Source organism: Aotus nancymaae, unplaced genomic scaffold, assembly GCF_030222135.1.
Source record: "Aotus nancymaae isolate 86718 unplaced genomic scaffold, 86718_ANA_hifiasm-v0.15.2.pri h1tg000011l, whole genome shotgun sequence".
Classification (NCBI taxonomy): domain Eukaryota; kingdom Metazoa; phylum Chordata; class Mammalia; order Primates; family Aotidae; genus Aotus; species Aotus nancymaae.
In genome coordinates, this window is record NW_026988422.1 from 83,058,206 (window position 1) to 83,074,586 (window position 16,381).

At 49.1% G+C, this 16,381-nt stretch overlaps 1 protein-coding gene across 1 annotated transcript in view; it reads left to right on the top strand.

Annotated features, from left to right (window-relative positions):
* CYP46A1 (cytochrome P450 family 46 subfamily A member 1) overlaps positions 1-16,381 on the top strand; it is a 41,602-nt gene extending 25,221 nt beyond the window's left edge. Inside the window, exons 8-15 of the mRNA XM_064375206.1 lie at positions 4,785-4,935; positions 5,108-5,170; positions 7,351-7,423; positions 10,339-10,423; positions 11,040-11,150; positions 14,465-14,553; positions 15,264-15,330; positions 15,627-16,381. Coding sequence (XP_064231276.1) covers positions 4,785-4,935; positions 5,108-5,170; positions 7,351-7,423; positions 10,339-10,423; positions 11,040-11,150; positions 14,465-14,553; positions 15,264-15,330; positions 15,627-15,797 — 810 coding nt within the window. The 3' untranslated portion in view covers positions 15,798-16,381. The remainder of the gene's footprint in view (positions 1-4,784; positions 4,936-5,107; positions 5,171-7,350; positions 7,424-10,338; positions 10,424-11,039; positions 11,151-14,464; positions 14,554-15,263; positions 15,331-15,626) is intronic.

A 16,381-nucleotide genomic window follows, 5' to 3' on the forward strand; every position in this document is an offset into this window, starting at 1 on the left:
AAGAGACAAGATCATTATATAATGATAAAGGGATCAATTCTGCAAGAAGATAAAATACTTCTAAATATATTTGCACCCAATACCAGAGCACCCAGAGATACACAGCAAAGATCTAAAGGAAAAGATAGATTCTAATACAATAATAGCTGGGGACTTCAACACCCCACTCTTGGCACTGGATAGATGATCTAGACAGAAAATCAGCACATAAACATTGGATTTCTTCTCATTACCATGTGAAAGATTCTCCAGGATAAATCATATGTTAGGCCACAAAACAAATTTCAACAAATTTTAAGAAATTGAAATAATATCAAGTATCTTTTCAGACCACAATGGAATAAAACTAGAAATCAATAACAAGAGAAACTTTAGAAATTGTACAAATACATGGAAACTCAACAACATACTCCTGAATGACCATTAGGTCAATGAAGAAATTAAGAAGGAAATTAAAAATTTCTTGAAACAAGTGAAAAGGGGAACACAACATAACAAACCTATGGGATACAGCAGAAGCAGTGCTAAGAGCGTTGCTCTAAACACTTACATCAAAAACAGGAAGATTTCAAATAAACAACCAGATGATATATCTCAAGGAATTAGAAAAGCAAGAGCAAATCAAAGCCAAAATTAGTAGAAGGAAGTAAATAATATCAGGGCAGAATTAAATGAAATAGAGACTAAAAAAGTACAAAGAGTCAATGAAGTGAAAGGTCGATTTTGGGAAAAGACAATATCAATAAACCAATATATAGACTAAACAAGGGGAAAAAAAAGACCCATATAACTAAAAGCAGAAACTAAAAAGGAGACATTACAATGGATGCCACAGAAATATATAGGATCATTACAGATTTTTATGAACAACTATACAATTGAAAAACTTAGAAGAAATGGAATTCCTGGACACATACAACCTCCCAAGATGATTGAACAAGGAAGAAATAGAAAACCTGATCAGATCAATGGTAAGTAATGAGATTGAAATACTAATAAAAAGTCTTCCAACAAAGAAAAGCCCATGACCAGATGTCTTTACTGCCGAATTCTACCAAATCTATAAAGAAGAACACCAATTCTTCTCAAACTATTCCAAAAAAAAATGGAAGAAGAGGGAATTCTTCCTAACGTATTCTATGAAGCCAGCACTACCCTGATACCACAAACAGACAAGGACACAATAAAAAAGAAAACTACAGGCCAACTTCCCTGATGAACATAGATACAAAAATCTTCAACAAAATACTAGCGAGCAAACCTAATCCAACAACACATCACAAAGGTGATTCGCCATGATTAAGTGGGATTTATCCCAGGAATGCAAATGCTTCAACCTATGCAAGTCAATAAATGTGATACATCATATTAACAGGATGAAGGACAAAAAAGCATATGATCATTTCAATAGATGCAGAAAAAACATTTGATAAAATTTAACACCCTTCATGATTAAAAACTCAACAAATTATGCATAGAAGGAACCTAGCTCAACATAATAAAGGTCATTTATGATACACCCACAGACAGCATTATAGTTAGTGTAGAAAAGCTAAAAGTCTTTCCTTTAAGAACTGGAACAAGATAAGGATGCCCACTTTCATCACTCTTATTTAACATAGTACTATTAATAGAAGTGCTAGCCAGATCAGTCAGGCAAGAGAAAGAAATAAAAGGCATCCAGATTGGAAAAGAAGTCAAACTGTCCCTCTTTGCAGAAGACATGATCTTATATTTAGAAATTCCTAAAGACTCCACCAAAAAACTCTTAGAACTGATAAATGAATTCAGTAAAGTTGTAGGGTAAAAAATCAGCATACAAAAATCAGTAGCAATTCTATACACCAATAATGAACTAATGGAAGAAGAAACCAATAATGCAATTCCATTTACAATCACTACATATAAAAATAAAATACCTAAAAATAAATTTAACCAAGGAGGTGAAAGACTTATTAAGGAAAACTATAAAAACTATAAAACACTGATGAAAGAAATTGAAGAAGACACAAATGAAAAAACATCCCATGCTCATATGCAATCTCTATCAAAATACCAATGACATTCTTCACAGAAATAGAAAAACAATGCTAAAATTTGCTTGAAATTACAAAAAGGGCCCAAATAGGCAAAGCAACTCTGAGCAAAAAGAACAAAGCTGGAGGCACCACACTACTTGATTTCAAAATGTACTATAAAGCTACAATAACCAAAACAGCATGGTATTGGTTTAAAAAAAACAACAGACATAGACCAATGTAACAGAATAGAGAACCCAGAAATATATTCATGAATTTACAGGCAACAGACTTTCAACAAAGGCACCAAGAACATACACTGGGGAAGGGGCAGTGCTGGGAAAACTGGTTATCTAAATGCAGAAGAATTAAACCAGACCCCTATCTCTCACCATGTACAAAAATCAACTTAAAATGAATAGACTTAAACGTAAGACCTGAATCTATGAAAACACTAGAAGAAAATGTAGGGGAAATGCTCCAGGACATTGGTGTGAACAAACATTTTATGGCTAAGACTTCAAAAACATAGGCAACAGCAACAACAAAAATAGACAAATGTGGCCAGGCACAGTGGGTCATGTCTGCAATCCCAGCACTTTGGGAGGCCAAGGCGAGTGGATCACTTGAGGTCAGGAGGTTGAGACCAGCCTAGCCAACATGGCGAAACCCTGTCTCTACTAAAAATACAAAAATTAACCGGGCATGGTGGTGGTGGCTGCCTGTAGTCCCAACTACTAGGGAGGAAGAGGCAGGAGAATCACTTGAGCGCAGGAGTCAGAGGTTGCAGTGAGCTGAGATAGCGCCACTGCACTCCAGCATAGGTGACAGAGTGAGACTCCATCTCAAAAAATAAATAAATAAATAAATAAAGACAAATGTGACTATATTAAACTAAAAATGTTCTGCACAGCAAAGGAAACAATCAATAGAATAAAGAGACAACTTGTTAAATGGGAAAAAATATTTGCAAACCACTCATCTGACAAGGAACACGAGCAACTCGACAGCAAAAAATCAAATAATCCCATTAGAAAGTTGGCAAAGGATCTGAATGGACATTTTTCAAAAGACAAATGGCCAAGAGGTACATGAAAAACTGTTCAGCATCACTAATCATCAGATAAATGCAAATCAAAACCACAGCGAGATGTCATCTTACCCCAGTTAGAATGGCTATTATCAAAAAGACAAAAAATAACTAATACTGGTGAGGATAGAGAGAAATGGAACTCTTATACATTGTTGGCAGGAATGCAAATTTGTATAGCCATTATGGAACACAGTATGGAGGTTTCTTCAACTAAAAAGAGAACTACCAAAGATACTACAATCCCACTACTTGGATTTCTTTCCAAAGAAAAAGAAATCAGTATATCAAAGGGACACCTGCACAATAGCCAAGATAGAGAATCAACCGAAGTGTCCATCAACAGATAAACTGATAAAGAAAATGTGGTGCAGCTAGCACAGTGGCTCACGCCTGTAATCCCAGCACTTGGGAGGTCAAGGCAGGTGGATACCTGAGGTTAGGAGTTCGAGACCAGCCTGGCCAGCATGGTGAAACCTCATCTCTACCAAAAATACAAAACATTAGCCGGGCATGGTGGCAGGCACCTGTAATCTCAGCTACTCGGGAGGCTGAAGCAGGAGAATCATTTGAACCAGGGAAGCGGAGGTTGCAGTGAGCTGAGATTGTGCCACTGCACTCCAGCCTGGGCAACAAGAGTGAAACCCCAAAAAGAAAATTTGGTGTGTATTCACATGGAATGCTATTTGCCCATAAGAAAGAATGAAATCCTGACATTTGCAGCAGGCTGGATGGAACTGGAGGTCGTTGTGTTAAGTGAAATAAGGCAAGACCAGAAAGACAAATATTGCCTGTTCTCACACATGTGTGGGAGCTAAAAAAGTTGATCTCACGGAGGTAGAGAGTAGAATGATAGTTACTAGAGGCCAGGAAGGGTGCGTGGGGGGATGAAGAGAAGTTGGTTAATGGATACAAACATACAGTTATATAGAAGGAATGAGTTTTAGCGTCAGTAGCACAGTGGGTGACTGCAGTTAACAGCAAGGTATTGCGTATTTCAAAAATAGGGAGAAGAGTTGAAATGTTTCCAACATAAATGATAAATGTTTGAGGTGATGAATATCCTAAATATGCCGATTTGATCATTGCACATTGTATTCATGTATCAAAATATCACATGTACCCCATACGTGTGTATAATTATGTATCAATTAAAATAATACAGATTTTTTTCAAAGATGGCTGCCGCAGCTGCAGCTATCACTCCCTTGTTCCAGGCAAGAAGAAGGCAGAAAGGGGAAAGGTGATAGCTGAGTTCATCTCAGGGCCCCTCCCATCTCTGGGACTTCAGCTCCTGAGCCTGTACCCCATGCCACCCCGTCTTTTTGGCAGTTGATTGCACTCTACTTCCCTCTGGTTGGGATTTCCTCCTTCATGCAAGCCTAGCTGCCTCCACCCATCAGCGGTCCCTTTACACTTTGCAGGGCTACATGAACGTTTTAAGCCATCCCGCCCACCACTGCTAAGGATCTGGTGCAGGAAAGGGAGGCTGAGGCCTGGGCTCTGTCTGCCATCTTGATCCAGTCTCCCAGACTGCTTCATTTTTTCTAGAATTCTCACATTCTTCCGACCTCCCGGCTTGTCAGTGCCGCTAAAGTCCTTTCGGGGTGGTCGGGGAGAGGGGAGAGGGAACACGCACGTTCACTTGGCCATCTGCAGCTGAAACTCTCGTTTAGTTCCTGCCAGGGAAGAGGAAGCAGCTCCGGGAGGTCCGGGAGAGCATTCGCTTCCTGCGCCAGGTGGGCAGGGACTGGGTCCAGCGCCGCCGGGAGGCCCTGAAGAGGGGTGAGGAGGTGCCTGCTGACATCCTCACACAGATTCTCAAAGGTTGGAGGCCCCCCTCTGCGGGCTGGGCAGGGCGGGGTGGGCGGGGACGACCCCCAGGTGATTCATCACCGTTGACTCTGGCTTAAGAGGAGAAACACAGTTGATTCTTTTATGAACCGTGGGGAAAGGGAGCAAAGATTTGCTGGGAACTGAGACTCTCCTTGTCTTTCAGCTGAAGAGGGGGCCCGGGACGATGAGGGGCTGCTGGACAACTTCGTCACCTTCTTCATTGCTGGTTTGTAGCTTTAGTGGTGACCAAGGGCCCAGAGCTCTGCAGAAATGCTGGGAACCATAGATCCCTCAAACCCAACTCTGAGGGATTTTTTGGGCTATCTGAGCAGAGCTCACTGCAGGACTAGGGGGCTGGTCTGAAGGGAGCAGAAGCCCCCTCTCTTTGCTGTCTTGGGGGCCTCTGACCGGGTAATGCAGCTAGCAATTGTGGGAATGTGTGAAGCTGGCCTTTCAGCTCCAGAGAGCTTGGCTGTGTGAATGAATCCAGGCATCCCCTCACTCAGAATTTGTGGGGAGGCCTGCTTTAGACTGGCACAAAAAGAGATGCTAAGCAGCTTCATTCATTTGCTCCTCAGATATTTCCTGAACGTGGTTCTTCACCTGGAAAACTCTTCACCCATCAGTGAGCCCTCACATGCCTCCTCCTCCTCAGCCCTCAGCTAGAAGCTGGCCACAGGCCTGGGGCTCCTGCCCCATACCCCTCTCATAGTGTTAAGCTGTTTATTTATTTGTGGTAATTGAGTGAGGTCTGTTCCCCACCACACTTGATGAGCATGCCTGATGAGCGAAGGGTCGGGCTGTTTTGCTCACCTCTGTTCTCCCAGGGCCCAGTGCAGTAGGTTCCGTGAACATTGATTGAATGAAATACACAAACAGGCCGGGCGCAGTGGCTCACGCCAGTAATCCCAGCACTTTGAGAAGCCGAGGCAGGTGGATCACCTGAGGTCGGGAGTTTGAGACCAGCCTGACCAACATGGAGAAACCCCGTCTCTACTAAAAATACAAAAAATTAGCAGGGTGTGGTGGCACACGCCTGTAATCCTAGCTATGGGGGAGGCTGAGGTAGGAGAATCACTTGAACCCAGGAGGCAGAAGTTGTGGTAAGCTGAGATTGCGCCATTGCACTCCAACCTGGGCAACAGGAGCAAAACTCTGTCTCAAAAAAGAAATACATGAATAAATGGTTGACACTAGGCACTGGGAAGATGGAGGTGAACAAGATGAGGGACAGTTCCTAGTCTAATGGCGGAGGTGGACAGAGAGACAAGTACTGATGGACAAAGAGGTCTGCAGGTGAGCGGCATGGAGGAAGGCTCTTTAGATGGGAGAAGAACTTGCAGATACCCCATGAGATTAGAAGTGGCCAGTGTTAAAGCAAGGCTGCAGGGCGCCGTTCCCTGCAATGGACAGGAAGGACTTGCAGAAGCCATGGCTGGTCCTCATTCCTGCAGCTGGGAACCCAGGTCCTGGATAAGGCTCCTGGATGACCTAGCCTCAGTCTCCTCATCTGTAAAATGGGGGCCTCGAGGAGCTCTCCAGGCTTCCATCCAGGCTTCCAAAGAGGGTTTATTAATCCCCTCTCGTCCCTCCAGCCTAGCCCTGAGCCCTGCGTCCAGATGCTATGGGGGACTGGCCAAGGGCAGGGTGGGTTGCGTCTGTCTTTCCCTTTGCCTGTGAGGAAACTGAGGCCTAGGAGGGAAGTGCCCTGCTATAGTCACAGCGCGAGATGCAGAGCCGGGGCCAGGGCTGCTCTGTTCTCCCACCCCGCTCCCTGGCTGAGGTCTCCGCTGGCTGTGTGACTGGCCCACCCCCATACCCTAGGAGCTGGGCCCTGCATCCCAGCTCTGACTTGCTGTAAGATGCAAGCCCTTCTCCTGCATTCAGGCAGGCCTCTAAGCCCCTTGGCTGGGCCGTGATTGCCACCCGTAAGCCCCTACACCTTTAGAGTAAACTCATGCCACTCAGTCCATTCCCTCAGAGGCCAACTTGGAGGGGTCGACTCCATCACCTTGGCCAGACCCTGCCAGAACTCAACATCAGCCTCCTGAAACATCCCCCACCCCCTCATAGAACCTCAGGGTCATGGGGGGCTTTTGTGTGCGCCCTGCAGCATGGGAAGGAGAGGCCTTGGGACTTTGAATTGTGTCCCTCCCCACTCTCCCTGCTGTGTGACCAAAGAGACCCATTCCTCTCCACCTCCACTTTTTCTTCTCTAAAAGGGAGGTGAGCACCTCTCCAGGCCAAGGGATACCCAGAGGATGGTTCAAGGAAGGGACTTTTAGAGCCAGATGCCTGGTGGCAAATGCCATATACTGGCCAGCACTGGCTGGCACAGAGGCAGACACACTGTCTCCTGCATCCCATGGCCCTACGTGGAGCAACCACTGTCCTCCCTTCCCGCAGGTCACGAGACCTCTGCCAACCACTTGGCGTTCACGGTGATGGAGCTGTCTCGCCAGCCGGAGATTGTGGCAAGGTATGGGGGCTACTCTTGGGGCTGGCAAAGAGGTCTGTCTGATATCTTGTTCCTGAGGGCCACCTGCCCCCACCTCACATGGTGGAGTCCCCTCCCACATGCCCTGCTTCCCTCTGTCCCTGGGCCTTGGCATGTGCTGTTCCCTCTCCTGGAAATGCTCTACCTGCTTTTCTCCTGAGAACATACCTCTCCTCCCACTCCTCTTCTAGAAAGGGCTTCTCAGATCTCTGAAGGAGCCACCCGTGCATCCCCTCTGAGCCTCCTCCCCACACATGAATGTCTTTCCCCTGGGACTCCTTCATCATGTCTATTTCAGCCACGAAACTGGAAGCAGGAGGGCAGGGACCGTGGCCTTTTCCCTCCCCGCAGTGTACCCAGCGCCTGGCCAAGGCCTGGCAGTGAGGATAGAGCAGAATCCCTGCTAAAGTGCTGAGGGCGTGCTTGTCTTCTGATGGCAAGACAAATGAGGGCTTCCCTGGGGAGGTGGCATTTGAGTCAGGCCAGGCTGCTGGGTTCCTTAAATACAAGCAGGCTCCCTCCAGGATGGTTGCATGGAGTGAATGAACCAAGTGTGAAATCTCTCTGAACGTACCAACAGGCTCGGTGGGAGCTCTGGGGAGGTGGGGTCAGGCCTTCAATTACAGTTATTAGTCATCAGCAGCATTTAAGGGCAGAAGTGAAAGATTGTGTGAAAATATAAAATCTTTCTTGGTTTTAAAAATAAGTATAATGGTACCATGCACTTCATATAAAAATTTTGGGAAAAACAGAAAAATTATAATAATAATAACAAAGCCACCCACGGCACCCCACCCACGGCACCCCACCCACCGCACCTTCTCACCTACGCATGGTTTTTTTGTCATCTTTGCTGTGTTTTTGTCATCTGATTGATTCCCCATGAGCTTTATCACAGCGTTGCCCACCTGATTGTAACCTCTTCCCAAATCCACTCTTTTACAAAATTGTGGCAAAATACACGTAACAAAATTTTACATTTTCATTGTTTTTAACCGCACAGTTCAGGGGCAGTAAGGGCATTCACATGTCACTGCCATCCCCCGCCACTTTTTTTTTTTTTTTTGAAACAAGAGTCTTGCTCTGTCGCCCAGGCTGGAGTGTGATCTCAGCTCACTGCAACCTCTGCCTCCTGGTCACACCAGGCTAACTTTTTTTTTTTTTTTTTGTATTTTTAGTAGAGATAGGGTTTTGCCATGTTGGCCAGGCTGGGCTTGAACTCCTGGCCTGAAGTGATCTACCCATCTTGGCCTCCCAAAGTGCTGGGATTACAGGCGTGAGCCACTGCTCCTGGCCTCTGTCTCCAGAACTTTTTCATCTTCCCAAACTGAAACTCTGTCCATTCTCCCCTCCTCCACCCCTGGTAACCACCATCCAGTTCTGTCTCTATGCGTTTGTCTATTCTAGGTGACTTATGTAAGTGGACTCACACAGTATTTGTCTTTTTTGTGACTGGCTTATTTCACTGGGATAATGTCCTCCAAGTTCATCCGCGTTGCAGTACCTGTCAGAACTCCCTCCTTTTTAGCACTTACTGACCTTCCATTGTAAGCACGTCTCCCATTTTTCTTCATTCATCTGTCCACGGATACCTGGGTTGCTTCTACCCATTGTCTATTTTGAATAATGCTGCTATGAGGAGGTGTATACAAATATCTTTTCAAGTCCCTGCGTTCAGTTGTTTTGGGTTTATACCCAGAAATGGGATTGCTGGATCATAGGGTAAACCTATTTTTAATTTTTTGAGGAATCACCATACCGTTTTCCATAAAGGCTGCACCATTTTACATTCTCACCAACAGTGCACGGGGGTTCTTTCTGATTTGTCCACATCCTTGACAATAATTTTGTTTTGTCTTTGTTTGGATAAGAGCCATCCTAATGAGTATGACGTGGTCCAGATTCACTTTTGTTTTTTGAGACAGAGTCTCCGTCTGTCACCAGGCTGGAGTGCAGTGATGCGATCTTGGCTCACTGTAACCTCTGCCTCCTGGGTTCAAGTGATTCTCTGCCTCAGTCACCCGAGGAGCTGGGACTACAGTCGCGCGCCACCACGCCTGTCTGTTTTTTTTGTATTTTTAGTAGAGATGGGGTTTCACCAAGTTGGCCAGGCTGGTCTTGAACTCCTGGCCTCAAGTGATCCGCCCGCCTCGGCCTCTCAAAGCTCTGGGATTCCAGGTATGAGCCACTGCGCCCAGATCCACTCTTCAAGCTGCATATTGTGTTAACAGCGCACATCCTTAAGTTTATTCAGCCAGTATCCACGTCCTGTTTGCGCCGCTGTTTCTAGCTCTCGGCTGCTGTAAACCAGGCCGTGGTAGGCATCCGTGCAGAAGCCTTGTTGTGTGTTGTGTTTTATTTCCTACAGCCAATTTCAAACATCAGACACAAAAGGTGAATGTGTTAAGGCCCCTGGAACATGGTTCCCAATGGCCCGGGGACTGTTTTGGACGTGGCAGTAGCTGGATCTCTTTAACAGAGTGGCTCATGCTTGTAATCTCAGCACTTTGGGAGGCCTAGGCAGGCAGATCGCCTGAGGTCAGGAGTTCAAGACCAGCTGGGCCAACATGGTGAAACCCTGTATGTTCTATAAATACAAAAATTAGCTGAACATGGTGGTGGGCGCCTGTAATCCCAGCTACTTGGGAGGCTGAGGCAGGAGACTCTCTTAAACCCAGGTGCTTAAGGGCTGCAGTGAGCCAAGATCGTACCATGACACTCCAGCCTGGGTGACAGAGTGAGACTCCATCTCAAAAAAATAAAAATAACAGTAACAGTGTTTGTGGGTGGGGAGCCCCACGTGTCTCTCTTCACGCTTCCTTCCAACACCCCCTTCTTAAAGCTAAGTGGGGAAAGGCTCCCTTTGGAGATGGACTTCCCTTTGTCTCACCCCACAGGCTGCAGGCCGAGGTGGACGAGGTCATCGGTTCTAAGAGGCACCTGGATTTCGAGGACCTGGGGAGACTGCAGTACCTGTCCCAGGTGTGGGGAGTAGGAGGGAAGCTTCTGGGCAGATGTGGGTGATTCATGACATCAGGCCTGCTGCCTCCCTGGACCTTTCAGGACAGTAGTTCTCAAACTTTGCTGCATAGGAGACTCCCCCAGAAGATTTAAAGTATCCTGAGGCCCAGGCTGCCCAGACTAATGACATCAGAGTCAAGGACCTCCCCGGGCCACCCCAATATTCAGCTTAGGTTTGAAACTGGCCCTTTAGTAAACGGTGCTGTATCTGAGCTTCCGGCTAGAGTGGGGTTCCAGAGCCTTCATCTTCCCCTGGTGGAACCTGCATAGCAGGGGGCCTCGGCGGTTCTGCTGGAAGCGCGGCCCTCTCCTGTCTGTGGCTCTCTGGGATGCTGGGAGCCGTGATTCCTGGTCCCAGCTCTGCCACTGTGGTCTTGCACAACTCCCTTCTCCTGGCTTCAGTTTCTCCATCTGTCACGTGACAGTGAGGCTAATGTCCCAGCGGCCTGGGGCCCAGGCCAGGGTGAGGTTCAGCAGTGTGGGCGGGAGAGAGAGAGGGGTCCCGGGCATGCCACCGGCCAGCATGATCTGTGACCTCTCCCGACCTCTCTCGTTTTCTCCCCTGTGGCTTATCTAGGTCCTCAAAGAGTCGCTGAGGTTGTACCCGCCAGCATGGGGCACCTTTCGCCTGCTGGAAGAGGAGACCTTGATCGATGGGGTCAGAGTCCCCGGCAACACCCCGCTCTTGGTGGGTGGAGGCCCTGGGGGCCCTGGGGTGGGCTGGCCTGCTTCCCCCCACAGTGATGAATCTGGGGCTCACCAGGGGAGCCTGAGGCCGCATTCCCATCATTGCGCTGGGCCTCACTGGCCGCCCTGTTCTTTCTCACAAAGTCTCACCATAGCCCTGTGAGGGCTTTTCCCCTCCTCACGCTGTCCAACAGCAGATTACAGCGGGTCATTCTGGAAGGGAGGTGCCCCATTTACAGCTGAGGACACTGAGGTTCAGAGAGGTTAGGTCACTTTCCTGGGGTCACACAGCTGGCGAGGGGCAGATCTGGAAAGTGTCTGGTTTCACAGTTGACCCAAACTTGTCCTGGTTCCTTCTCCCCTCTCATTTTACGGCCCTTTCTCTCTCAGCTTTCTCCCTCAACCTCCTGTACATTGTGTTTCTTTGTCGGTGTGCTTCCTTGTTCATTTCTCCGTTCATCCAGGCATTTATTCATGTATCATAGCCCCCCTAAACCCACCCCCAAAACCAGGAAACTAAGATGTAGTCATTTACACGTGTCACTTCCTGCTCCCCTGACAAGGAATTACTAATCTGCATTGTGTTTGCCATTCCCATGTGTGTGTGTGCGCGCGCGCACGCGCGTGCACATGCACACTCATACAGTGACATTTTGTAGGGCTTGCTTTTTTATTCAGTATAAAGACTGATAAGGTTTGTATAGGTTTCTCCACAAGGCCTTAGGATAACCACCATTGCTGATCAATTCTCAGGTAACAGGCATTTGAGAGGTGCCCGGTTTGTCCCTATCACTAGCACCACAGCAACGATGCCATTCCTGTCTGCATGTCCAGGAGCAGCGTACAAGCAAGTTCCTTGGGCATTTACCCAGAAGTGGGAGGGCTGGGTTGTAGGACCCGTGAATGTTGCGCTTTGCAAACTAGTGCAACATTGTTTTCCAAAGTGGCTGCGCCAACTTGGACGCCCACGAGTGGTGAGGGAGAGTGCCTGCTGTCCTCCATCGTCTCCAACACCTAGCACGGTCCAATGTTGTATCTGCTACCATCCAAATATGTGTTTAAAAAAACTGTTTCGCTGTGGTCTTGATTTGTGCTTTCCTGAATATTAACTAGTGAGAGTGAGCATCACACCCTGATTTCCCTGTCTCTGAGATGTGGGCTCAGTTTCTCTTTTTGGGTAGTGTGTTTCTTCGTATTGCTGTGTAGAGCTTTATTATTTTAAAACAACATTTATTTATTTTTTATTATTATTATTATTTTTGCGATGGAGTCTCGTTCTGTCCCCCAGGCTGGAGTACAGTGGCACCATCTCGGCTCACTGCAACCTCCGCCTCCTGGGTTCAAGTGATTCTTATACCTTAGCTTCCCAAATAGCTGGGATTACAGGTGCACACCATCACACCTGACTATTTTTGTATTTTTAATAGAGATGGGGTTTCACCATGTTGACCAGGCTATTCTCAAACTCCTGACCTCAAGTGATCCACCTGCCTCAGCCTCCCAAAGTGCTGGGAATACAGGCATGAGCCACTGCGCCCGGCCCTAGAGCTTTTTGAAAACTCATGTGTTGATCTTTTGCCTGTTAGCTGGTCATCTTTGTGGCTTGTCTTCATTAATGTGCTTTTGATGATCTGTATGTTTTAAGATTTTTAACAATTACTTCTTTTGCTTTGCCTTGTTTAAGAAATCCTTCTCTGTCCTGAGTTCAGGACATTCACTTACATTGTCCTCAAACTCTTTTACGGTTTTCTTTTCAAAGTTGAGCTCATAACTACCTGGCATTGATTTTGTGTTTGGTTTCAAGGTAGAGACCTATCTGTATTGACTTGCCAGGGCTACTGTAACAAAGGGCCACAGACTTTGGCTTAAACAACAGAAGTGTATCTTCTCCCAGTCCTGGAGGCTGGAAGTCTGAGATCAAGGTGTTGTAGGGTTGGTTTCTTCTGAGGGCTCACTCCTTGGTGTGCAGATGGCCACCTTCTCCCTGTGTCTCCAAGTGGTCTTCCTTCTGTGTGTCTATCTCCTGATCTCTTCTTATAAGGACACCAGTTAGATTGGATTAAGGCCCATCCTAAGTACCTCATTTTAAGTTAATTACCTTGGTAAAGACCTTGTCTCCAAACCCAGCCACATTCTGAGGTACTGCAGGTTAGAACTCCAACATATGAATTTGTGGGGGACAACTGATTCAGCCCATGACAGGATCCTTTTTATTTATACCTGTGGGGAAGCGGGAGCCCCAGGCCCTGCTCGCAGCCCCTCCCCTCCTAGGCCCTCTGCCGACCACCTCCCCCAGTGCCCATCCAAGCCCCATCTGTCATCTGTTTTGCTGAGCTTTTTCTTAACCCCTGTACCAGTACCACTGTGCCTTAACAGCCATCTCCTTAGATCCCCTTACAGCCAGCAGGGGAGGCCCTGTGGCTCACTCTCAACCCGGGGGTGCCACCGTGTGGGCTTCGAGTGGGCAGACCAGGCTCCAACCCCAGCTCTGCTCCTGGCTGCTGGGTCACCTCCATCAGGCCCTCAGCTTCCTCTTTGTTGGTGGGGGAGTGGGGATGGCACCCAAGCTACAGCCCATGAAGAAGCATCCATAGGATGACGTACATCACGTGCCTGGCACATCGCAGGTGCCCTAAACCCAGCCCCGGGCCTGATGCTTCCACTGGCTTCCCGGAGCTCAGCTCCATGGTTCCCTGCACCCTCTGCTGCGCTGACCCGCAGCACAGGAGCCAGGGAGGGAGCAGGCTCAGGAGGAGATTTTGTCCCAGTGTTTGGAGGCCAAGAGCACGGAGTGAGCGTCAGGAGACACCACGCATGCAGGTGGAAGGCTCGGGGGGTGTGCAGCTCCCCCACCCCCACCCCTGATGAAGCAGGCCTTGAGTTGAAAAGAAACTGAATATAACAGTTCTCAGGATCTAGAGGAAGTTGGCCTGGCCTCACAGAGTCAGATCTGAGTTTGAATCCTGGTTTGGCCACTTATTTGCCTGGTGATTTCAGGTGAGTCACTGAGCCTCTCTCTGGGCCTCAATTTCCTCATCTGTAAAATGGGGATAATGATGGCTTCCCACAGGGCTGTGCCCGGCACGGGATGACGCAGTACGCTCAGCTGGCACAGTGGGCTATCCCCACTCTTCCTCTTAGAGATTTTCCCGGGGGTCAGTGCAATCTACACCCACCTAGATGGGGGGTGAAGACATGGGGGGAGGAGGGTGGGGCCACTCTGCTCTGAGTAGCCCCACTGGGTAACCTCAGTGGCTGGAGAGGTGCCAGGGGAACAACCTGGGAACCAGAGACGAGCGGACTCTTTGCCCGCAGTTCAGCACCTATGTCATGGGGCGGATGGATACATACTTTGAGGACCCGCTGACTTTCAACCCTGATCGCTTTGGCCCCGGAGCACCCAAGTAAGTCTCTCCTCGAGCTGTCCTTCCTGGATGAGTCCAGGATGAGTGGGGCTGGTGGGAGAAGGACGGTCACAGTGGCCTCTGGTCTGAGCCAGAGGCTCCCACTCAGCCCACATAGGCTTCCAGATCCCTGTGAGGTGTCTGTGGAGGAAATCACAGCTCAGAGAGGTTAAGTAACTCACCCAAGTGGCAGAGCAGAGGTCTGGCCCCAGCTCAGTCTGGTTCTAAAGCCCATGCTCATAAGCAGCGCCAAATACTGGGAAGCTGAATGACTTCACCTCCCCAAGCCTGTCTGAGAAATGGGACTATCCGTGGCTGCATCTGGAATTTGCTGTGGGGGTCAATGCATTAACGTACCAAAGCTGTGGTGGGAAGAGCTGGACTCCACAGACTGCCTGAGTTCAGATCCAGGCTCTGCCCAGAGCTGGATGTAAATGTATTACCTGGAGTGAGTTGCTTTGCCCCTCAGCCTCAGTTTCTCCATCTGTGAAATGGGGACAACAGCAGCTCCTTCCAGGAGGGTAAAAGGAGGAGAAAAAGAGAGAATGCAGATCCAGCCATTGGCGGAGTCAGCGGCTTGTGCTTTGCATGCCCAGCCTCTGGCTCAGAGTCCATGTTCAGCAGAGATGGCTTAACGACTGCCTTCCTTGTGTTGTCCCTGCGGGGATGCCTGGGACTGCTGGCTTCCTGACTCCTCTTTTTCCCTGCAGGCCACGGTTCACCTACTTCCCCTTCTCGCTGGGCCACCGCTCCTGCATCGGGCAGCAGTTTGCTCAGGTAGGAGGGGCAGGGCTGCGGTTCTGCCCAGGAGTGGCTGCAGGGGTGGTGGCTCATCCTAAGTCAGGAAGCATCTCAGCGCCCCTGCACTGGGGCTGCTGGGCTGTGGGCTGGACCCAGCAGAGCCAGACCCAGAGGACTGCGTGTGTTTTGTGCAGAGGAGAGCGTGAAACGCAGGAGGCTCCCAGGCACTCGTAGGCTCTCTAGGAGAACCAGCGGTGACGTTAGCTGCTCATTGACTCACTCATTCTGTCTTTGCTTCTTCACTCCTTCCTCATTTTGTCCTCTGGGCCCAGATGGAGGTGAAGGTGGTCATGGCAAAGCTGCTGCAGAGGCTGGAGTTCCGGCTGGTGCCCGGCCAGCGCTTCGGGCTGCAGGAGCAGGCCACGCTCAAGCCACTGGACCCCGTGCTGTGCACTCTGCGGCCCCGGGGCTGGCAGCCCGCACCCCCACCACCCCCCTGCTGAGGGGGCCTCCAGGCAGGACGAGACTCCTTGGGCAAGGGCTATGCCCGCCCACTTCTGCTGCCCATGGCCGCCCACCCTCCTCCCTGCCCCGTCCCCTGGGCAACCCTTCACGCTGGCTTCCAGCGGGCCCTCTGCCGACCGCCTGCTTCACACCCCTCAGCGCTCCCTGTCGCCTGCGGACTCCACGGCCCTTCCTGGACTGGCCTTTGCCCAACTCCCAGCCGCCATCATCATCCCTACCACCTCCGAACCCTTGCACAGGCCACTTCCTCAGACGAGACACCCTAACTCTTGCTCACTCCCTAAAGCCCTCTTCAGGTGTCACCTCCTCCAGGAAGCCCTCCTTGCCACCCCCAACCGGGTCAGGGCCCCTCCTCTGTGCTCCCTCGGTCACCTGTGCTACCTCTAACACCACACTGACCACACTGTATCATGAGTGTCCGTTGACATGACCAACTGCCCTGCCAGGCCTTGAGTGCCTCAAGGGTAGGGTCTGCGTGTGATTCGTCTCTGAGCCCCCTGTGCCCACCCAGGGCCTGGCACAGAGTCGATACTCAATAAATATGTGTTGACTGCATGAATGA